General features: G+C 31.9%; 2 protein-coding genes and 1 pseudogene across 2 annotated transcripts; 2 read left to right on the top strand and 1 right to left on the bottom strand.

Annotated features, from left to right (window-relative positions):
• Positions 1-21: 21 nt before the first annotated feature.
• On the bottom strand, positions 22-4,148 carry LOC123225479 (V-type proton ATPase subunit d2-like). The gene is made up of 10 exons (XM_044649437.1): positions 3,827-4,148; positions 3,282-3,402; positions 2,972-3,079; positions 2,784-2,886; positions 2,241-2,321; positions 2,055-2,140; positions 1,884-1,943; positions 1,748-1,796; positions 794-928; positions 22-399 (listed from the first exon to the last, which is right to left on the bottom strand). Exons 1-10 carry the CDS (start codon positions 4,005-4,007, stop codon positions 268-270), a joined length of 1,056 nt encoding a protein of 351 aa, XP_044505372.1. The 5' UTR covers positions 4,008-4,148; the 3' UTR covers positions 22-267.
• Positions 4,149-11,534: 7,386 nt separating this feature from the next.
• Positions 11,535-15,042, top strand: LOC123226420 (plant cysteine oxidase 2-like). Its single transcript, XM_044650936.1, has 5 exons — positions 11,535-12,181; positions 12,837-12,955; positions 13,063-13,225; positions 14,315-14,533; positions 14,624-15,042. The coding sequence occupies exons 1-5, from the start codon at positions 11,908-11,910 to the stop codon at positions 14,746-14,748; spliced, it is 900 nt and encodes a 299-aa protein (XP_044506871.1). The 5' UTR covers positions 11,535-11,907; the 3' UTR covers positions 14,749-15,042.
• A 7,041-nt stretch (positions 15,043-22,083) lies between these two features.
• Positions 22,084-24,843, top strand: LOC123224671 (annotated as a pseudogene).
• The last annotated feature ends 251 nt before the right edge of the window (positions 24,844-25,094 follow it).

The raw sequence follows: 25,094 nt of genomic DNA, 5'->3' as shown, positions 1-25,094 counted from the left end.
TAAAATGAAATGAAACGAAACTACAACAAAAAGTTTAACAATTATTTGAAAGTGGCTAGGTCCCACAAAATCTGGAAATAACACTTATCCTACCAAGTAAATAACATTACAGATTATCAAAATTATGATAACATGTCAAATAATAATTCTTTTGGAAATTTAAAATAACTATATTATTATATGAAAATAAAAAAAAATAAAAACACATTTCAGCCTTAAGGATCAATCTGTTGGTAAGGAGGTGGGAGCAACAGAGTTGAAGAGAAACTAAAATATGAAAACCACACTGTCATGAACTCTGGACTTCTGATTCTGAGCCACACATTCCGATATCCACATCAGGTTCCTGATCTCCTGCTCCCTCAGCCTCATGTATGCAAAGAAAACGCCATAATGAAACTGCAGATACAAAACGCTACATTATGTTACTTCCCAGCAGCAGTGTTTTAAAACCCAAACTTGTCAGACCAACCGGAAACCAGTGACAAATCCAGCCGGGGTCATAAATTAAAAACTCTTTTAGCTATCAGACAGATTGACTGAGGGTAAACCAGATGAATAATACCAGACCGCAGTTCAACCACCCAATTAGACAGGTCCAACCTCCACGTTGATAGCAACATAACTATAACTCATTTTAAAATTTTAATTACATCATATTAAAATCATGCCAATATCACTGTTCACCTGGCCAATTGGACTGGTAAACGGTCTAAAAACATTACCCAACACTTGAAATATACAGAAACTAGGGTTTATGCAAGGAACAGTTCTAGGTAACTGGAATACGAACCTGCTGCTCAAAAGCTAAGCAAAGCCTTTTCACCTCCTCTTCATAAAATGCCTTGTCTAGCATTTGACTCTCTCCATAGGACAACTTAGAAAAGATAGACTGATATGGAGGATATTTTTCCATGACAGCACGAACCTACACATCAATGCACAAATAAAAACTATATGTAATTATATTTTAAAAGTGTAATCAAATATGACGGTTAACCTGCATTTCATATTCATCCACCCTTCCACCATGCATTAAAATTTAGGGGTGGACTCGAACCAAGCCAGCTAAGTTTGAATTGTTGTTTGACTCAATTCAAATCAAATTTGAAATGGAGTTTCTGTTTGGTAGTTCGACTTGAATCCTTTCTCGGTAATATTGTTTATCCCACTAGAAACACTATTCATAGTGCTGACAATACTATTTATTTCGCCGATGATACAATTCATCTCGTCAGCGACCTCAAACGACATATCTGGCTAATTCAATTTAATTCAAACTTGAATCAACCATTTAAGATTCAGTCAAACTCAAACTAACCCATACTCAAACTCAATTCGATTCGAATCCAATCTTACCATGCACAAAGCATAACTTAGCATATTTTCAAAAATTGTAGTCCACTACTAAAACGGGTCGCAGTTTAAACAATGTGGGAATTACTAATGCATATTATCACAGGTGATCTATAACACCAAAAACATTTTTGTGGAAGATAAGAAATGACAACAGGGCTCATTCGATAACTAGTTCTATATAGTAGTGCAGAGAGTTGAAGCAACAATAACAACAAAAACTCCTTCGCATGTGCCAACAACCCAGAACTCAAAAACAAATCAGGTCCATTTAAATACTCTTCAGTACTTCACAGCCAATATTTTTAGAGAGCAAAAGGCCCTCCAATACACCAGAGCAAAAGATCATGCATCACTTTACAAAGCTGCTTAAGTAAAACTAAAAACAAACCTGATCTATATCCTCACAGACAGCAAGTTCCTCATGGCCATAAGGATAACTGCACATAGACAAATTATTGTCAAAAGGAAAAAAAAACATATTCAAGCCGCAGATATAAACCAAAATACATAAGTAAAAAGCTTACAGTAACCCAAAGTTAGAGTACAATTTCCGGCGATCGTCTCGGGTAAGCTCAGTACCAATACTGCAGAACAACAAAAACAAATTAAGAATTACAGGTGGTAAAATTCAGAACAGACAAAAATAATGATAGATATATTAAATTTCTTTGAACAAGTAACAATAGAAACAGCACCTATTTATGGTGATGTTGACAGCCCTTCTGTCAGCCTCAAAAGCTAAGAGGTCAGACATGATCTCTGCAGTAGCACCGCCCAATGTCTATAGGAAAGACAAATTACACTCAATAAGAAAAAAGTAAGAAAACTTTGCATATAAGAGGAGTAAGGGAATCTTTCTTAATTTAGCAATCAACCCTGACCTGACAAAACTTGTAAAAATCTTCAAGGTAAGCCTTGTAAAGAGTGTTCCTCATTATTTCAATGTTCATATCATCCAAGTCCTACAAGGGAACAAATAAGCAGACACCGGATACAAAAAGGTTAACTGAGTAAAAAAACAAAAGGAAAGAATCTATCTTGATGACCCTTCCATGGATAAAATGAGATCCCATTCCTCCACAAACACGATATTATGACATTAATAAGACAAAAGAAAATAGACATTGGATCTTTTTTTTTTAAATAAGGACATTAGAAGTTTGATTACTATTATTTTAATATTCAGAAAAGTGATTCCATATAATATGTGGAAAAAGTTTATGATTCTTCCCACATAAAGGTGTTAATTAGTGTTTTTCACACCCTTCTTTTAAAAAACCATAAAGCATTTTCAAAATACAAAAGAGGGAATTATAGCTGACATTCTTAGAAGTGCACCAACAGACATTTCCCCAAACATACAGAAACAACATAAAAGTGAAAGACAGGATAATCAGCCGTGACACATATCATACCACCCATACCTCAGATGTAATACATTCAGAAAAGTATGGAGCTAATGGTGTGTCAACAAGCACCAATCTGTAAAGCTCCCGCATATTTTGAGCAACTGCTAGTGTAGCAATGCTGATGGCGGATAAGGGAAAATTTAAAAAAAAATATCATGAGCTAACAAAAGTTTTAAGAGGAAAATCACATAGTGTAACCATACCTGTCAAACATGCCCAAAGGATGGCATTTCTCCAATAATTCCTGAACATCTCTCTCATGCAAGGTTCCAGTAACAATCAAGACAACATTGTCTATCATGTGACCATATCTGGATGAAACCAAAAAAGAAATATTAATCCTACCACTCTTATAACTAATTTTAAGAAAAAATTAAAAGACCAAGATAACCTCTACTACTATTTCAAACAAAGATCCGATAGTTCAGGCCCAAAACAGCCAAAAAGCCATCCCAATTTTATGCAATATTCAAATACAGAAATCACATTAAGATAAAGAAAAGAGCCACGTACGTTATATACTCTAAGAAGGTTGACAAAGGCTCGGTGGCTTGGCACAACATATGCTTATACTCATCAACCAATTTAACAGTGCATTTCTCCACAATTGTAGTTGTATGTAACGGTGAAGGTTCTGCAAGCAAATTCAAAGACCTGGTAAGCATGAACGATGACTTCTAAGACACATAATACTAATAAAAACTGAACTAATATTTAGAAATACTCTAAGCTAATATTTTCCATGTTTCATTTCCCAACTGAGTACGTTTGTTTGATGATAACTTTCAGATCCATTTTAGCAAGAATTTTATAAAAAATTAACATCAAAAAACCCAGCTAACCAACACGCAATCAAATTCATCTAAACTAAACCTCTCTCAAATCTCCAATCAACAACACACCACCAAAGATCCAAACTTCCACTTCCATTCCCTCTCCAATCCACCAAAAAAGAACCGTCCCATATCATAAAATCCAACTAGCACTAAAATTAAAAAAACACTGTAAAAATCACGAAAAAACCACCAAAATTAGATAACTAAAATAATGAAACGCACCGTTTTGGAGGTAGGGACCGTACTCGGTGGCAGAGAGATGCATCTTGATATCGTCCAGCGTTTCGCACTGGCAGAGATTGTTGTAATCGGCGGCCGTCAAGAGCCCCGCCCTGTGGCCCCTCACGATCGCCTCCAGGTAACCGCCGTGAATGTTGAACGTCATAGCTTCGAATCCGTACATATTTCTCTCCAATTAGTTGTTGAAATCGAAATTGAGAGAAGATACTGAGAGGTGCTGACAGATCCGCAGCAAAAACAGATCTATTTTCATAATAATTCCGAAAGATGAGCAAAACTTCTCTTACGGACCTGGGTGTAGAAGGAAATTAGTATAGTGTATTTAGTACCTCTTAGTTGGATCAATCTTGGGCTTGCTTTTAGACATGCCAAGGCCCTTCAGTCACACCTTTGTCCAGCCAATAGTTGGGCTTCAATGTAGGTTAACGAAGCCCAATTTTATTTCTAACATATTTATTGATAATAAAAAAGTGGGGTTAAGGGCAGATTATTTGAACCAAACTCGAATAAGAGTAAATTTTGAGCTCATTTAAATCTGAAATAGTTAGCTTGAAATTGAGATCAAGCTGATTCCTGTGATAAACAGTAACATTAGAATTAAGAAAATTATTTGTTGAAAAAAAAAATAATGATAATCAGAAAATAAGAGTTGTTGTGCGGCAACATTATTGAATAAATAGATAGTTTGTAACATTTCATATGAATTAACAGTGGATTCAGGAAATGTGGATTAGTTTTATGATACATTTGTATGAATCATGAAGGAAATGTTTGCCATTTCCTGCTAACAAAATGATCAATAAATGTATAGAACCGAATATTGTTAGTGTGAAATTTGGTCTAAATCAAATCTAGTCTTAAAACTTAGATTTAAGATAGGGAGAGAGGCCCCCATTATGGAGAATTCCTAGGAAAAATATTGTTAGTGTGAAAGAACAACGGGGTTGGCACCTTACAGAGATAACTATGGGCAGCCAAAGAAGGAAGGAAAGAAAGAACTAGTCTTCATTTTATATTGTTTTGAGATAATTATGAGATAAAATGAATCGAATTTCCCATGCTCACATCATCAAAATGGCCACCATTCATTCTCACACAAAATAATATGATTCAACTACCTTTCCGTTCCTCAATTTAATTTCTTAAATATTGACTAATTCTGATTTAATGTATCCATAAAAGTAATATATTTAATTTTAAATATTTAAATAATATATTATTCTATAATTAAATAATTTTAAATTATAAATAATAAATTTTTAATTATATAATAACAAATTATTTAAACATTCAAAATTGTATTCATATAACATTACATAAATAGTCAAGGCTCAAATGGGATGTGACAACTAGTTTAGTGGGTAGTGAGAAGTTTCCTTCTTGAGATGAAATACAAGTAATCCAAGTAATTAACGACATAATTATCATGAGGTGTCCACCGATGTCACCTCAAATTATACCATAATTTTCCTCATCGAATTTAATTTTCACATAAATAGAACAACAAAAGTCATCAATGTGGTCTATGATACTTCAACTTATAGAAATTTTAAACAAAAACACTTAATATTTCTTGATTTAATACATTCAATAATACTTTTCAAGAAATATAATAAAATTTTCTCACCAAATATCTTCCTGTAATAGAATTGACTTCTGTTTTTTTTTTTTTTTCCCTGACTAAACACATTATCACGTGTTTTACTATAAACTAATATTTATGTGTGAATAAATAGATATTAAGGGGTATATGTATAATTGTATTTATTATATCATGCTATATATGATATATATCATATAATATAATATAATAATAATGAAAAATGATACATACCTTAAAATATATTAAAATTTAATATAATACAAAAGTTATATCATATGATATGTGTCGATTCGTATCAGTAATTTTACTTATACTAATTAATACATTTTTTGTTAAAAATGATAACATAATAGGGGTGTATTTGAAAAATTTTAGAATATTAGAGTATTTATGATATTTTTCAAGATGATGATATAACCGAAATGTATTTAAAAAATTTTAAAACATTGAGGTATTTGTGATATATTTTAAGACAATGATATTACAATTAGAATTTTTTATTATATTGTTATCATTAATTTGAAAACTGTGTAACTTGCAATATACAATACACGATATAGATAAAATTAAGTTGTTCGATACAAGATATGATGTGCGAGTTGATTCAACTACCATAAGTATAAACATATTGATGTGTTATCATATAATTGGATGGTTTTAGATTAGATACAAAGTAAATAATTAAATCATTTAATTATATAATGATATGTCAATTTGTTTGTATCTGATTAGTGATGACTATATATTTATATATATATAGTTTTACTTTTTATAATAAAACAAAACTATATATACACGTTTTTTAATATATAATTAAATATACAAATGATATATTATCATGTAATTATATGTTATTTTATTTTTAATTTAAAATCACTCAATCACATAATAATATATTATTTATATATTTAATTATATAATTTTATATATATATATATAATTTTATTATTTACGGTATATTGCATTGAGGAAAACTACCAAGATATTACGTTTTTTTAGGGGATATATATAAGATTGTTGTATCAATTCAATAACTTAATTGAAACGGAATTATAGTTTTGTCTCATGGACACGTATGAATCATAGTCACCCTAACCTTTCCTGAAATTCTTAAGCATGATTATTGCGTAAGAGATTAATTCATTAAATTATGTTTTCTATATTTAATATTGCTCTTTATTATATTGCATAGACGAAAACTACCATGTAAATAGTTGTTTTTGGGATATCTAAGATTACAATCTCAATTTGATAACTACATCAAAAGGTTATTATAGTCTTTTTATCATATTTATAGGCGGACACACATGTATCATATGCTTGAATACCGAGAAGGGGATCAGCACAAAGTTTTAGACTGAAGAGAGAAAAGCAATAACAAAACCAAGCAGAAAACACAGAAAAAAAATTGTTTTTTGAATGAAAAATCGTCTTTTTAGAATGAAAACAAGCAAGTTTGCTTCACCAACCACGCATTTTAGCCGTTTGTCGATGCCAAAGTTTACGTTACTTCTCTTCTTTTCTTGTTGATTATCGTCTGCTTGCTTCATTTTATGAGTCCGTCCAAGCGTCCTTTTGCATGCGAACACAGGAAATTGACTAGGGTTTTTGTTTTCTTTTGAAGAAATTCTTCATGCCTTTCAATGATCAGCATGTATATTTCCCATATTTTCCTTCTGTTTTTATTGGATTAATTATGTTTTTCACTGTTTGCAAATGGCAATTTCACTTCCTGGGATTCCCATAGTGATTAAAATTGAAAAAAATAGTTTAAGGGTTTTGCCCTAATTAGTTCCATGGTGATTGAATTAAGGTAAAATGAATCTCATTTAGCGAAACTCGACCACCAAATCTTAAAACCGCAATGAGATTAGTCTAACAATCTACTATAATAAGTTTTTACTTCAAAACGGAGATATTAGAAGATATTAATATATACACTCAAATCTATTTATGTAAGTATGGATTTAAACTTGATCATTTAGTTTTATATTTGAAATTTCACAACCTTAACCAGTTGTTAATATATTCATTTTGTTAGCGTATACATATATTACATATTTTATTAAAATTAAAACAAGTTTCGTTTGTTGAATTATATTTTGTTAGGTATAATATTCACGTGTTAAATTGTTTTTTTTTTTTTTCTGTAAATTTTTGTTTTATTATTATTATATATGTAGAGAGCATTTTAATGTTCATTATCTTCATTATTTTATAGCCGATGAAAAAAGCCTAATGCATATTGAAACCTTAGTTTTTGTTCTACGATCTATTTTGGTTTTGTTTCATAGCCTTGAGTTCAATTTTCAGAATTCTCAATGCCATTGGAAAAATGCAAATTTTGGTAAGAAGCATTCATCGACCTTAAAATCTTTATATCTTTTTTTGAGGTTATTTGTCCTTTTTCTTTTTATAGACTTACGTCTTACAAACGATTTATTCATATAATAAACTCATAATAATTCTCTAATTTTATTTGATTTCTAATGGACCAATTGTACTTGCAGGATAATTTTGGGAAATTTTGAGATTATTTTCCACCTGAATCTTCGTCGCCTTTGTGGAAAGCTAAGATTCTCAAATTTTATTTACTATTTAACTTCTATTCTAATTTTAATCCATAAGAAATTCAAATTTAATAACCTGTCTTTGAGAAAAAAAAAAAAACTGATGGAAAAAATAATTTAAATTTCAAAATTGACATTTTTTCTTAGATTAAATCAATAAAATGAAAAAAACAAAGTTAATAAGCAAATAAAAATTCTATTTTACCTTAACATACTAAAATTTGAATGTTTATATCAATATAAACTCATTGTTTATTAAAAAAACAAGTTTACTATTTTACTTAAAATTTACTTGTTAGATCTAAATTCGAATGGGAGCTCGAGTAGTTTAAATGAAATTTAGCCCTACTATTTTCTATCAAAAAAATAGTACAATGTTATATACACTTAGTAAGTATTGAATATTAAATTATATATATAAATAATGTATTATCATGTGATTGAATGCTATTTTTTAATTTAAAATTATTCAATCATATAATTTCATTATATTTAAATATATAATTAAATATTAAATAGTGGATGCTCATAATTTATAATTTTATTGTAAAAATTTGTGTTATGTATTTTCTATTAAATTTTAAATATATTTAAGGTTTTTTTAAATAAAAAATATTGAAATGAAAGAATTTCTTTTAAAAGGGTATAGATTATATAAAGGCCAAAAGTCTATTGGCACCCAAGGTTTGTTGATCTGACTTTTACCCACTAAGTTTGGAAAAGCCAAACACCCACTCATCATCTATGTCAGTTGGTATCTTCCTTTAAATTACAAATTGAATGACTAAATTACCCTTTTTTAATATAATAACAAAAACTTCATAACAAATAAATTAATGTATTCTTAAATTATTTATTATTTTAGTAAATTTACTTAAAACTCCTCCACTTCACCCCCATTTCTCTCTATTTTGTATGGCACTCCACCACATCACTCTCTCTCTCACTATTAACATTTTCAAACAAAATGCCACTTTTTGCCACAGTTGATCTCCTTCTTCCGCCTGGTTCCTTAGCATTTAATCCTCTACCCTAGTTGCATTCGTGGTCGTTGATGATGAGTTAAAAAGAGGCAATATTTTCCTCTCCCTTAGTTCCAAGCCACCATTAGCAAGACAATTGCTACCACACCAACCAGCAACCACCATATTCTCCTCCGTCAACAATCATAATCATTTCGAATCCCTCTACGCAAATCCTTGATATAGTCATTATTAACATTGACGTCAACAAAAATGATTTTGATGTTATCGAAACTATCACAAACAGAAAGATCACACTTATACCAATCTGCGATTGTTGTCAAAACATTTACAAATGGAAAGGTCATAGATAAAGGTTTGGAAGTGTAACGGGCAACACCACCATTGCTGCAATGGAGAAAGAATTTTTGTCAAATTAAAACATTGATGAATTGTGTTTTTTAATTTTATTTATATATTGATGTGGTGTGTTGATTTTGTTCGATGATTATATTTTTTTATTATGAATTTTGATCTTGATTTATTTTTGGATGGCAACGATTGCACATAAAGGGCTACTAAAAAGTTGTGATATAGAGCTATGAAGTTCCTCTTTCCAATTTGATGACTCTTTATGTCACTCCATTGTTTTGTTTTGATAAGTGGATGAAATTGCACTCACTAATCTGTTTATTATGTTAATTGAATTGCAAACCTTTGAGCAAGATAGTAAACATTTTGTCCACTTACTAAACGTGGGATTCCAAATTTTGTTTTTGGTTAATCAAATTGAATATATAGATAGAGGATGTCTTTGTCAAGTTTTAGATGTTTATAGGTATTTAATAAAATTAGGGAGTGTACCAATTTATTTATGTTAATAGTAAATAATTTTAAAACTAGATCTTTTTTCTCTATATTTAATGGATTTCATTAACAGAGCAACTTTATGGGTGAGTATTTGATATTTCCAAACTTAGTGGGTGGGAAGGAGTCTTTTGACCTTGTATAAATGCAGAAAGTATAGAACATATTGGGATATTAATTAAAATAGGTAAAAATTTTTCCGCTTATATATTTTTAGGCAAACACACAGTAGTTTTACTTTTATAAGCAATTTTTTTTATAACTCCAAAAAAACCCTCCCAATCCTGTAGCTGTAGGCGCTGGAAGGAAGGTGTGGTGCACGCGGTGCGTGCGTAGTGCGTGCCCAGTGTGCAGTGCGTACAGAGTGCGCGCACCCTCATATAATATATATAAACAACTGCGTGCACACTTTCTTATATATATATATTAAATAATATAATATAATATTTAAAAAATATAATATAGATAAATAATAATAATAATAATAATTTTTAAATATATATTATATTATTATATATATTTAAAAATTATTATTATTATTTATATATTATATTAAATATTATAATATTTAATATATTTATTTATTATTTAATATATATATATATATATGAGGGTGTGCGCATTTTGTACGCACTGCGTGCACTCTGCACGCACTGCGCGCACCACACTTTCCTTCCAGCTCCTACAACTACAGGGCTGAAAGGGTATTTTTGGAGTTATAAAAAAAATTGCTTATAAAAGTAAAATTACTGTGTGTTTGCCTAAAAAGGTATAAACGGAAAATTTTTTGCCTATTTTAATTAATATCCCGAACATATTCTACAACACTTGTTCATTTTAATTCATGATACTAATATATTATTTTGTTATATTTATTTTCAGTTAAGTACAATGCTAGATTCAATCGTAATCGAGTTTGAACAAAGTTCAACTCAAGATGAATTCAAATTAAAAAGGTTTTGTTTGAGATTGAAAAGTTGGGACTCAAATCTAGTCAAAACAATTTTGATTTTGGATTTAGTAAAATCCAGTTTAAACTCAACTATTTAGATCAACTCAAACTCGATTTGTTTATGAAAACAATCTCAATTCTTAAATTAAACTCGATTCGTTTGATCTGAACTAAAATTCTAACGGAAAGTGATTTGTATCAAATCCAACCCTAATTATATTAAAAAAACTTAATTTGAGGTTAACATGTCAAGACTTCAAATGAATTTGAAAATAATATAATTTTAGATTTAATTCAAAATTATTCGAATTCGATTCATTTATAAAAATGATCTCTATCATTGCTTCAAACTTGACTCGTTTTATTCGAGCTATAATTCAAACTCAAATAATACGGATTAAATTAACCCTAATTAAACATTTGAAAAAACCAAAACCACAAGAGTATCTTAATTCTAATTCAAAATTCTTATCCAAAAAACAAGTGAATCCCCTTACACACAAGTGTTTCCAGTGGGTTCATTCAAGATAATTGCGAAAAAAGGGTTTTGTCAAAATTAAAACAAAGTGAAAAACTTGATCTATGAGGCAAAAATAGAAGCAAATATTAGTAGTAAAAGTTGTGAATTTATGATTAATTTGGATTAAGGATTATTATAAAAAAGGCAAAAATTTAAAACATTAAATTATATAATTTTATTTTCAGCAGCCCATGGTTTCAACCAAAACCATGGCCCCTCTGGTTTTCCCACTCTCAACTCTATCTCTGTTTTCACCTTTAACCCTAATTAAGACCAAATTCAAACCCTCCCTTTTATATACCTTCTCCTTCTCATTCCTTCGTCTTCATATTCCACAGAGATGGTTTGAGTATTTCACATCTCTGTGTCATTAGAAAGAATCATAAGAAACAGTGCCTTTTAGCTACTGTTGCTCTGTTTTTGTGTGTTCGTCCTTGGGCACGGTTGAATTATCTTGTTTTGGGTGATACCCAGATCGAGTTTTGACGTGTTTAAGAGGTTTATGCAATACCCATCTCGAGTTTGGGAGGTGTTTTGTTGGAGTCCCCTGTTTTGGAAGGTGTTGAATTAAAGGTTTTGTGAATTTTGAATGGGGATTAAGACGACTTTGGTTGATTCAAAAGGGGAGAAGTTGAGTGAATTGCCTTCGGTTACTGAGAATTCGAATAAGAACAGCAACGCCAATTCGAATTCTATTACCAATACCGATAAGAATAGCAGTTCTAAGAAGAACCGGCGACGACCGAAGAAGATGTTTTGCCCAATTCAGAAGCTTTATGACACTTGCAAGGATGTGTTTACCTTTGGTGGGACAGGGGTTGTTCCCTCTCCCGAGAAAATCGATCTTCTACGTTCTGTTTTGGGTATGGTAATCTTGTGTTTTGACTGGTTTTATTTGTTTTTTTTTTTTTTTTCAGTGTGTGTGGGGGTGGGGGTTCTTTGCTAGATTTTGAAAGTTTGATTGCAATGTCAAGGTGTTTTGATCAAAATTGATTGAAGATTTTGTTTCTACGTGATGCATTAATGAATTCTGGTTCAAAATCTTGTTTCTATTCGAAATGTTTTTGAGATTGTATTTGAACTGACATCATTTCATGATTTTGTATCAGTGTGTATGTGCTGCCTTTTTGACATTGATATTATAAGGTTTTTGTATGGTTGGAATTTGTGCTAGTGTATTTTATTCTGTTTTATTCCATTGTATACGGTGCATGCATTTCTATTTTGCGGCTGTATGCATACATGCACATTTCTGTACTTTCATATACTTTGAAATAAAAATATTTAGCAATCAGTACCTTGTGTCTCTTATGGTAAAGGCATGATCTTGGCAATGGATAGCATCACTTTAAACATCTTGACTGTGTAATTGTAGCATTGAGAAGAAATGTCATTCAAAAGCAGTAGTAGGATGCTGCTTCTGCTTACGGGCTTGAACTTTATGCCCCTTTGTCTCTTTTTTATTTATCCCTCTATGTTTACCATTGGTGCTTATGAGACTGGCTTTCTCTTTACCAGATGACATCAAGCCGGTGGATGTTGGCCTGACTCCGGATATGCCATATTTCAGGAGATCATCAGTCCGGAGAACTCCTCCTATAACATATTTGCACCTTCATGAATGTGACAAATTTTCTGTTAGTAGTTTTTTTTTTTTTTTGTTCCTTACTTGCATGGTTGTGGGAGAAGATTATTTTTATTATTTTCTGATTGGTTAAGGCCTTGATCTTTCTAATTACTGCAGATGGGGATCTTCTGCTTGCCACCATCAGGTGTCATTCCTCTTCATAATCATCCTGGAATGACTGTTTTCAGCAAGCTTCTGTTTGGGACAATGCATATCAAATCATACGACTGGGTGGCGGATGTCCCTTGCAACACATCTTCTATTGTGAATCCTTTAGAAAGTAAGCTTTTTCTTATCATCTCACCACGGTGTTTTTCTCAGCGTCTGCTTTTTCTTGTTGCTGCAAGACTTTTAAAATATGAAAGATTTTAAGTTATAGCGTCTCCAATACTAACCCAGAGAGCAACAGGTTTGGACTGAACCTGTTGGCAGTGACATTCAAATAATATTTTACCATGATGGTTATCTATGTGAGCAATCGATGACTTAGACTTTACCTGGATTTGGATTTGGATTGGACCTTATAGGTGGCTTGAGTCTGTCTATCAAGGTCTGGCACTGTTCCTTAACTAAGGCATTGTACTGTAAATAGAAGACTGTCCATATTGCCAACACAGTTAAGGCCCTTTGGTTAAAAGATTTTAAATATTACTCTAACAATCTACCTTTTATTATTTTTAATTTTTTGTTTGATTTATAAATAATAAAATATTATAATAATATTCAATTATTAATGATGATATGATAGATAATATAAGAGGTAATATGATTATTATCTTCACCTTAAGTATTAAAAGATTACTAAAGTAATTTTAATTTTATTATAATTATATTTTTTTAATTAATTTTTTAAGATAAAAATAACTTAATTTTTAATTAATATAACAATTAATATAAAAAATATTTTAAAATAATTATATTTAAGGGTATTTAAGTAAAATAATGCACTAATATTCTTTTTATTCTTTAATCAAACACAATAATTATTTATAACTATCAAATTTTATCAAACATAGTAATCATTTATACCTAGTAGTATTCTAAGTAATCTATTTCCAAGATAATCTTTTAATTTGTGGTAATAAAAACATTATCTAAACTAAACGTCCCCTTAAAGACAATAGCTGTAGGCATGTACTATAAACTTTGACCTTAAAAGGAAACTCCTAAAAGCAGTTTGCTTCACCTTATTCACGAGGCAGAAAAAATCGTTGGTGCCAAATACTGATAAATTCTGTAAAATCTAGTATTCCTTCTGATCAGTAGTTCATTTGTTAAAGATGCAATAGTTTGTTATTTATTAAAATTGTACCTGTGTTAAGCATAGAAAGCAACATTTGAAAGTAATTTTTTGTTTGGCCTAATGCAGTTCAGCGTCCTGAATTGCGATTGGCAAAGGTTAAGGTTGATTCCGACTTTGCTGCACCTTGCAACACCTCAATTCTCTATCCTGCTGATGGAGGCAACATGCACTGCTTCACTGCCGTGACAGCCTGTGCTGTGCTGGATGTGCTTGGCCCTCCATACTCCGATCGTGAAGGCAGGCACTGCACGTACTACCTAGACTTTCCGTTCACTAAGTTTTCTGGTATGACATTCTCTGTTACATTCAACTTTATGATTATCAAATCTGTTCACAGAAACAATTAACATTGAACGTTTGGCCTTGAAATTCCAGTTGATGGTGTATCAGTGCCTGAAGAGGAAAAAGAAGGCTATGGATGGCTCCAAGAGAGGGAGAAGCCTAAAGACTTGTCTGTAGTTGGAGCACCATACCGAGGACCAAAGATAGTGAAGAAGTGATTTGGTTGTCTGCATCATCTTTCCTTCCATGTTGTTAATGGCTGCTTCTAGTTCTATGCAGCATTAGAACTTTCCTGTCATTTTCATTTTTCTGTGCTTGGTTATTTTTTAACTTTGGTGGGTCATTAAGCACCTGGGGGGTGCTTTTTCATTCTACAATTCTGTACATAAAAGTTAAAAAAAGGGAAAAAAAGAAGCAACAAAAAGAGAAGTGTTGGAACTTTTTAAGTGTGCACCGGAAGAAGTTGTAGCTCAATGAATGAGTAAACATTAAAAGTGCACTATTTTTTTAAAGCAGCATCTTCTTCATTTGTCTTTTCTTGAGCCATTTCTTCAGTTTCCATGACATGGATGGTGCAGATGTACATGAAAGAGAAAGTAGAAGAGAATATATATCTAAGTGAAACTTAAGTTTTTCACATCCTCTTGTAGATCAAGGGACCGAGGTTGGATGCTATCTGAGCTTATTGTTTAGCACAAACAAGTCAAGTTTGAGTTGAGCTTACTATATGAGAGGAGAAAGTCGAGTTTGAGTTGAAAATTTTCAGTTTAAGATTGACTTTTTGTTGGTGTAATTACAATGGAGTTTGTTTTGCAGACGATTTTTCTTTTTTACTTTAAAGATTGTTTGAATTCGAATTCTTCTTCATCTATAACAATGATTTATCATACTATTAAGCATTAACCGAGAGCAAGTTTCAACTAGTTGTCCACTGGGGTTATAGTTACATCTACCTGTTTAGCATTTAAATTTTCTGTTCAGCAGGTACCATACTGGAACGGCCATTTCTTAATACCATCACTTTATGACTTGAGAAATAGAGAAGTCTGGCTCGTTAGCTTTTAAACCGTTGAGATGCAAAATGTTTAAACGCATTTTAAAGCCAACAAGCAAAACCGGGCCCGATTATTGGACCAAATGAGTTCAACTTACGAAGTTTCCTGATATGTTTACATTTTAATTTTAGGCCACTATGTTCCACACCTTGCAGCCTTGATGATAGATTATAACAAGCAGCCTAACATAAAACCCATTGAGCTCAAAGCCATTGCTGCACATAATTAACTTTTAATAATTGATTTATTCATATCCCATTAAATCTTTATTTTTGAACTTGGATATCAGTGTGTTGGCTGGAGATTTCTTGTGGGCTCATGGGGCAATATCAGATGAAACACTGATGTTGGAGAAGACTGTGTGGAATGAATCCAGGTGTCTCCATGAGTTTTTCCATGACAAAATGTCCCAGGGATGCAATGATGTGTTCAATAGAGCTTAAGAGGAAGTTGGTGCTGATATTATAGATGCCAGTAAATTGCTATTGCCCTTGTTGTGCACTTCTTCAAGCTCAGTTCTGCAATTCAAACCCATAAACAAACATGGGAAAGTACATGAAATCACACATCTCACTCACAACAAATCTACACTCCCCTAATCATATATTGACTATCGATTCAAGATCACTCACAACAAACCCACACTCCTCTCATTGGGTCATCGGTTTAACAACCTAAGTTTGGATAAGTAATCGATATTATAGATGCCAGTAAATTGCTATTGCCCTTGTTGTGCACTTCTTCAAGCTCAGTTCTGCAATTCAAACCCATAAACAAACTTGAGAAAGTACATGAAATCACACATCTCACTCACAACAAATCTACACTCCCCTAATCATACATTGACTATCGATTCAAGATCACTCACAACAAACCCACACTCCTCTCATTGGGTCATCGGTTCAACAACCTAAGTTTGGATAAGTAATCGATATTATAGATGCCAGTAAATTGCTATTGCCCTTGTTGTGCACTTCTTCAAGCTCAGTTCTGCAATTCAAACCCATAAACAAACATGGGAAAGTACATGAAATCACAAATCTCACTCACAACAAATCTACACTCCCCTAATCATACATTGGCTATCGATTTAAGATCACTCACAACAAACCCACACTCCTCTCATTGGGTCATCGGTTCAGCAACCTAAGTTTGGATAAGTAATCGATATTATAGATGCCAGTAAATTGCTATTGCCCTTGTTGTGCACTTCTTCAAACTCAGTTCTGCAATTCAAACCCATAAACAAACATGGGAAAGTACATGAAATCACACATCTCACTCACAACAAATCTACACTCCCTTAATCATACATTGGCTATCGATTTAAGATCACTCACAACAAACCCACACTCCTCTCATTGGGTCATCGGTTCAACAACCTAAGTTTGGATAAGTAATCGATATTATAGATGCTAGTAAATTGCTATTGCCCTTGTTGTGCACTTCTTCAAGCTCAGTTTTGCAATTCAAACCCATAAACAAACATGAGAAAGTACATGAAATCACATATCTCACTCACAACAAATCTACACTCCCCTAATCATACATTAGCTATCGATTCAAGATCACTCACAACAAACCCACACTCTTCTCATTGGGTCATCGGTTCAACAACCTAAGTTTGGATAAGTAATCGATATTATAGATGCCAGTAAATTGCTATTGCCCTTGTTGTGCACTTCTTTAAGCTCAGTTCTGCAATTCAAACCCATAAACAAACATGTGAAAGTACATGAAATCACACATCTCACTCACAACAAATCTACACTCCCCTAATCATATATTGACTATCGATTCAAAATCACTCACAACAAACCCACACTCCTCTCATTGGGTCATCGGTTCAACAACCTAAGTTTGGATAAGTAATCAGGTATTGTGTCTCCATAAGGTATTATTGGGTCTTGTTCATCTCAAAAGTTAAGCCAAAGGTTGAGACTTTCCCTCACACTTCCCAACCAAAGTGGGATTTCTAACATGTAACTTTTACCATGTTTATTAGACTTAAATATTAATGTTTTGCAATTTTAATCAAATTAACATGATATCAGAACTGTAACTTCTGAGTTAAAACCTTTGGACAGATGACTAGGAGGAAGGCAACTAAGGTGATCCATGCCTTGGGGATAGGATATTTGCTTATCTCAATAAGCTTGAAGTTCAAGAAGCACTTCATGCTTACAAAACTCACCTACCTTTCCACTGTTGCAACAAGTGTTTTGCAGGTCTCTTGTATATCAGAATGACAATTTGCTCATCTGAGGGTTTATCAACGCATTCCCATCGTGCTTTACAGGTTTTTGCCTAGTTCCAGTTGCAGATATAATATATATTCAATGTTGAAAGTAATTTGTTGTTTGATTTTTCCAAACTTTCATCAGTGGAGATCAAGATACAATAATCCCACTAAACACAAACAAGGATAATTGCTAATAATGTGGCTGGATAAGGAGTTGAAGCTGCTTCCTTGTACAACTTATGGTCCTTGGTATGAATAGAGCTGAGCTTAAATGGTGGTTGACTTGAGCTCTTCGAATTTATAAAGTTCATTTTGAGTTGGGGATGAAGTTACTAGAAAAGTCATCGGAGGTTGCCGAGAAAAGAAACAATCATCATTGAACTTGTTGGTTGGTTAGACTCAAACTCAAATTGGGAGCATCCTAACTTTAATATAGTTCATTTCAAGCTAAGTATGTCATATTCCAGGTGGGAGGATGGTCAGAGTCAATTGGTGCATTGAGAGAGGGCAAGAACATGACATTTTTGACATAGATATGCAGCAGTGAGAGGTGCAGCTCATGAAGTCCCCTTCACTGCCCCTTCACTCTTTGCCAAACCCCACATCCTCAACCCCATAATTGATGCATCGCATCTTTTTTTTAAGTATGAATTAATACATCAGTTTATTTTATATTAATTAATAATTAATTATATATTTATGAATTATTATTATTATAAATACAATAATATTAAAAGTGTGAATCTAGATTAATAATATCATATTATTATATAATTAAACAATTTTAAAATAAAGATTATAAAGTAACAAATTGTTATTAATGCATTTATTCATTGTGTAGATCAATGATCAGTAGAGAGTTGTTTACTTTGATTTCTGTGTTTGTGAAGTTAATAACCATGCATCAAAGTTTCATCCACACCACACCTTAAAAATTTTAAGATTGTTGAACTTTATGATTGATTACTAATCTACTAGTAGTATATTGTTGACCATTTCATAAGTGAACAATGATACTTTATGTATAAGATGTTAGTATTAATATGTATAAATAAATTAATCACATAATGATATATTAATTTATTTATACCCATCATTTTGCACATGTAATGTTAGTCATGATATGAAAATATATAGAGTACCAACTTTAGAATATATTTAAATATCTAAGCATGTTTATATAACAGAGAAATGTTAGTTTATTTGCATTTATTAATATTTATTATTCGCTTGCACGTATATGATTACTCTCTCTCTGTATGAATGTGTGGAGAATCTGAACCTGATTTTGAAATAATCAATTCAAAGGCTAATCCAAACCATTGACCAAATTGAATAGATTAGTCACAAATTGGCCTTAAAGTCTTTGTGTGGACAGCAATAGGCAAGCAAGCAAGACTTAAATATTTAATTTCAAGTCTTAGAATGTAACCTATTTCAATGGACCACCGTCTCTCAATATAAATTAACATGTTTAAAGAAAAAAACTATATGTTATTGAATTTTATAATAAATATTCTAATGCCTCATATAGATGCTTGATAGTAACCTTAACAATTATACAACTTGATCATTTAAATCTCTTTAGTCTTGCTTCAAGCGTTGGGAGTATGATTGAATTCGATTTGAACTAAATAAGAATAAAACTTAGTTTAAGATCGATTTAAATCTTAAAAAGTTAATTCAAAATTGATGACTAAAGGTTTGAATTTCACTAAAAAATAATTTAACTTTTATATTTGATTTAAACATATTCAAACTTGACTTTTTATATGAAAACGAATTACTCTCAAATCAAATCCAACCTTACTTGAGATAGGGATATGTGGTTTCATAAATTTGAAAAGTTAAAGTCAATATCGTTGATCTTAATGAAAATAAGTGGAAAGTTTGTTGATCCTTCATCTTTTTTAATGTCTAAGCTTGCTATTCATACTAATTAATTTGCATTATTTCGCACTAATAACCTTTTAAAATATTCAATAACTCGGAAGAAAAAAATTAATGTTGCAATTTAGCCGATTGCTTGATTCGAACTCATTTTGAAGAGATATTAATTAAAATAGATTTTTTTTTCTCTTATATATATATATATATATATATATATAGTTACTTTTTTTCTTATTATACATATATAATCTAAAACATAAAATATCTAAAATACTTTTACACTTTGTACTCACTCAACCAAACATAAATTCATTCAGACAGGACAAAAAACTCACTTACTTACTTAGTAAAGGTTGAGATATGAGATAAAATAAGGTGAAAATATGAAATTTTTTGATGATTTTGATAGTAAAAAGTTTGGTCTGGTGGTTGGCTAGCCGACCGGCCAACCCAGCTAACAAATTTCAAAATTTTCTTTTCTTAAAAACAAAATCAATTAAAAAATTGTTATATTTGTATAATAAAAAAATATAGTTATATATGTATAAAAGACAAAAAAAATAACCATTTTTATGAGCATTTTAAATGTGTTTAACTAGAGCATAGTTTATATATTTATTAATTACTTTTTATATTCAAAATGAGTTAGTAAAATTCTAGAGATATAAAACAAGGTTTTAATTTTTTTTTAAAGTTTATTAATATTATATTCCAACAAAACTACCAACTTATGAGTTCACCGAATGGAACCACAGTTCTTCACAAATAATCAAAAGATGAATGAGTCATTAATTTGAAGATTAATTATTATAAAACATGATAAATACATAAATTTTGAAATGGCCAATCACTGCCACCATGTTTGACCTAAGAGTTCAAAATTTAACAATGCGTGTTAAAGCAATGGTGATGAGTTTAATAATCCAACAGTTACCGCATAGATTCGATTAAATAATAACTAAATAATCGACCTTTTCGATGGTTTACTGGTTCATCCTAGCTAGATTAAGATATAACTGTTTGTTTTATTCGGCCCTGTTGCATCACCTTAGGGTAAGATGTGTAACTAATTAAGACTTTGATTAGGGTTACAAATTCCTGAGGACGATGATGATCTATTGGTATAACTTTTTTATGTAGGGTGGTGATTAGGGGTATTCTCGAACCAACTTTGGTGTATCAAAACTAATTTTAATCAAAGGCAAGTCATTCACGTAATCATGAAGGTTTTTATATTCGATTTGTTTTGATCTAATCAAAAGACCATTTTGTTGGATGATTAATAATGTTAATATGATATAATTAAACTTTTTAATTAAGTTAGTGTCATGCTAATATTAGCATGATGTCATGCTAACTATTGTGAGTATGACAATGCCACAACTTAACACGATTTATCCAAATCAATTGTGAATCAATTCAATTCAATGGCTAAAATGATAAATATATGAAAACATAAATTAATTGTAATAAGAAGTAGGGATGGATTCAAGCTCGAGATGGCTCAAGCTCATCACCAACTTGAACTTAAATTAAAGTTAGACTTTATAGATTCGATCTAACCCTTGTTCGAACTTCACTTGACTTAAATATACTATTAACAAGAAGTAATAAATTGTCAGGTTTTATAGTGTGTTATAACATATATAACTCAATACAAAATGTTAACTAGAGAATAAGAATAGAGTAATATCACATGTAGAAGACTCGAATTCTGGTGGTTTTCATACCACATCTACATATAGTTAGAGGACTCCCTTAGTAGCTTATATGTTACCAGAACCAATTTGAATACTGCCCTATGTATAAAAAAGTTACCAATTGGCTTGTTTATACTTTTGGCTACAGTGAGAACGTCGAGATCAGAAAGTCTATGAAAGCGTAAGCAAATTTAATATTAAAATGATAAACGTAAGCCGGAGATTTAGGTCAATGGCATGAATAGATCACGCCCTGTTGAAGAAGCGTATTGAGTGGGAAGCTGACAGCCAAACAAAGCTGCACCAGTGAAGGCAATTAAAGCTGACCCAGTTGCCATATTTACCATGGCTACCTAGCTCAAAACCTTTGACTCTTAGCCATGTGACATCGTCTTGGTACTACGAAGCTTCAAAGATCGCACAATAATAGTCATTATACAAATACAATGGCCGCAAATTCAGCTCAGACCTCTTCTCTGTCTTATCTGTGAAAGGTTCAAGTTGAATTCTTCTTCAATAGTTTATTAACAGGATAATAAAATAACTTCGGAAAATTTACGTAGCTGGGGGAGTTGACATTTTGTATTATGTAATACAGAAATTGTCAAGAGGGTAGAAGAGGTAGCCATGACTGTTCTATAAGTAGAGCATTCCTGTAAAGCTTCAATGGATGTTTCAATGGAAATTCGTAGCTCTAGAGGCATGGTTCAGGAAGAAAAGAGCATTGAATCTTTCAGCCATGAAGAGGGTTGCAATCTTCAAGAGCTAGCTCCAAAGGTATATCTGTGTAATTATTCTTTTTCTTGATCAAGATCATGTAATATATATTAGTCATTATAAGTTTTTTTTTTTTTTTCGATTTTAGTGATTAATAAACATTTATATTTTTATTAAAACCAAATAAATTATCACTTTAACAAAGGAAAATGGTCGTTATAAATCTATTTTCTATGGTTATACTTTTCCCTTTCAACGTATTGAGGACTCCCTTGTTGAAGTTTTTTTTTTTTTAAGTATTGACATGGAATGATGATTTTTCATTGCTAGTGTACAGGAGGACGAGATTGAATCAACAAAAGCTGAAATGGGTGAGGTTAGGGACGAGAATGAGAGACTGAAGACGATGTTGGAACGAGTAGAGAAGGATTACAAGTCTCTCCAGTTGCGTTTCTTTGATATTCTGCAACAACAGCAAGAGCCTTCTCGAAAACCAGTGACTCATGATCATGATTCGTCTCCTTCAAACGAAAAAACAGTCATGGAGCCTGAACTCGTTTCACTTTGTCTTGGAATAAATCCAAGTGAAACTAAAAAAGAAGAGAAAATAAGCAAAAGTAATAGAGAAGAAGAAGAGTTGAAGGCCAGCTTGAGACTTGAGCTTGTGACGTCGTCCCATATAAGCCCTGATAGTAGTTGTGGTGAAGAACCCAAAGATCAACATAAAAAGGAAGCAACGGCTGGAGAAACTTGTCCTCCTAGCAAGATGTTGAAAACGATGAGAAATGCAGACGATGAAGCTTCACAACAAAACCCTGTAAAGAGAGCTAGGGTTTGTGTGAGAGCCAGATGTGACACCCCCACGGTCAGTTTTTCATTAACATAAATAAAAACTCAGTTTAAATGATTTATGATTTCAACCTAAAAGGATGAAGCTTTGCATCTACAGATGAATGATGGGTGCCAATGGAGGAAATATGGACAGAAAATTGCAAAAGGAAATCCGTGTCCACGAGCTTACTATCGGTGCACCGTTTCCCTGCATGCCCAGTAAGAAAGCAGGTACTGTACATTTAAAAGTCGTTTCGGATATCCCATCTGTTTTCCGGTCTGGATACTAATTTAGATTTTAGGTGTTATAGGTAGAACGAACCCTAATAATAATCAGAATTTACAAAAATTGTAAATGAATATAAAATGAGTCTGTTTTGTTCAAAACATTTTTATAAAAAAAATTTATAATTTAATCAGATTATATTTCCATCCAAATCAAACTGTAAACATTTTTTTTTAATTTTTCATACCAAAATGAATAATTCCTCTATTCAAACTAAATTAAATAATAGTTTTTGAATGATTTAATCTAATTTTTTTGTTTGAACCATTATTTACACACTCTTAAAATTAATAACGATATAATTTTAGGTTTTTTCCTGAGGGAAATTGAAAATGTTGACAGTTGAAAATATAAATTTATTTAATTTTAACAAATATATAAATAATTTTTTATTAAAATCTTATAAATAACATTTATAGTGGCTAAATATTTATCATTTTATTATTTTTTTTTATTAAAAAATTTTAAAAATATCTAGGGTTATATTAATAAATATGAATCGATCTTTTCTTACTCTTTTTCTAACCATTCTTTTTTTTTTTTTTTTTTAGACTTATAATATCCCTTTTTCCTCTTCTTTTGTGGCTTTCCACCAGCTTTTCCAAAGAACTTCATCACTGAACAAGAAAGCTGATCTAACTCAACTGGAATGAGATAAAATCCAACCCTAATTTAGTTAACTTAGTTAAACTTGATAAGAAGAGGAGTTTGGAGCTCTATTAGTAAATATGAATAGACATGAACGTGTTTTCTCTTCATGATTTCAGGTGCAAAGATGTGTCGAGGACATGTCCATTTTGATCACAACCTATGAAGGAACTCACAATCATCCACTTCCAGCCTCAGCCACAGCCATGGCTTCCACCACCTCAGCTGCAGCGTTGATGCTATTATCCGGTTCATCGACATCTCAGCCAGGCCTCAGCTCCTCAGCCACCACCACCACTGCTGCCACGGCCCCCAATGGACTGAAATTGAACCTTATCAATTCTCTCTTTGACACTTCAAGAACAAAACAATTCTACACTCCAAACCATTCCTCACCCTTGTTCCCAACAGTCACTCTAGACCTCACCACTCCATCCACCTCTCCCTTTAACAGGCTCTCTTCAACAGCAAGATTTCCCTCAACAAGCCTCAATTTTTCTTCCCCTCCAGAATCCAGCATGCTGCCAACACTTTGGGGCAACGGATACCATGCTTATAACAGTCAAACTCGAACTGGGAATATGTTAAATCGTGGAAAATCATCCCAAGAAATCTTCAATTTTCAATCTTTCATGGATACTAAAACTCAGAAAGCTGCAGCTGCATCCCAACAGGCCTTGGCAGAGACCTTAACCAAGGCCATCGCATCAAATCCGAGTTTTCGATCAGTGATGGCTGCTGCATTGTCAAGAATGGTTTTAGGCAGTTGTAATGTTGATCAACAAATTGGAGGGGAGAGTTGTGCATCAAGCTACTTCAATGGATTGTCATCTTCTAGCAACTCTGAGACACCAAATTTGCTGCAACCTTCATTGACATTTCCAATCTTTAAGAGTAGTTCTAACCCTAACCCAATTCACGATGGGAAGGATCAGTGCAGTTGACGTTGTTATATTAAACTGTAAATCTTCATTCCAATATGACATAATGATATGAAGATCAAAGTGTAAATTTTTTTTCCTTCTTTTGCTTTTGTTTAGAAATTTTACTGTGTAATGTGTAATATTTATACGTGAGATCAGCAATCACGAATTAGTCATCTTTTGCCTTGATACAATATGTCCGTTTAGTGTATTTATTCATTGTGATGAGAAAGCAACAGAGTTGAATCTGGTGGAAGATTTCTTGATGATAC

Source organism: Mangifera indica, chromosome 9 (assembly GCF_011075055.1).
Source record: "Mangifera indica cultivar Alphonso chromosome 9, CATAS_Mindica_2.1, whole genome shotgun sequence".
NCBI classification, from domain to species: Eukaryota; Viridiplantae; Streptophyta; class Magnoliopsida; order Sapindales; family Anacardiaceae; genus Mangifera; species Mangifera indica.
Note: the sequence above shows the minus strand (reverse complement) of the source record. Positions and strands in the feature narration are given on the sequence as shown.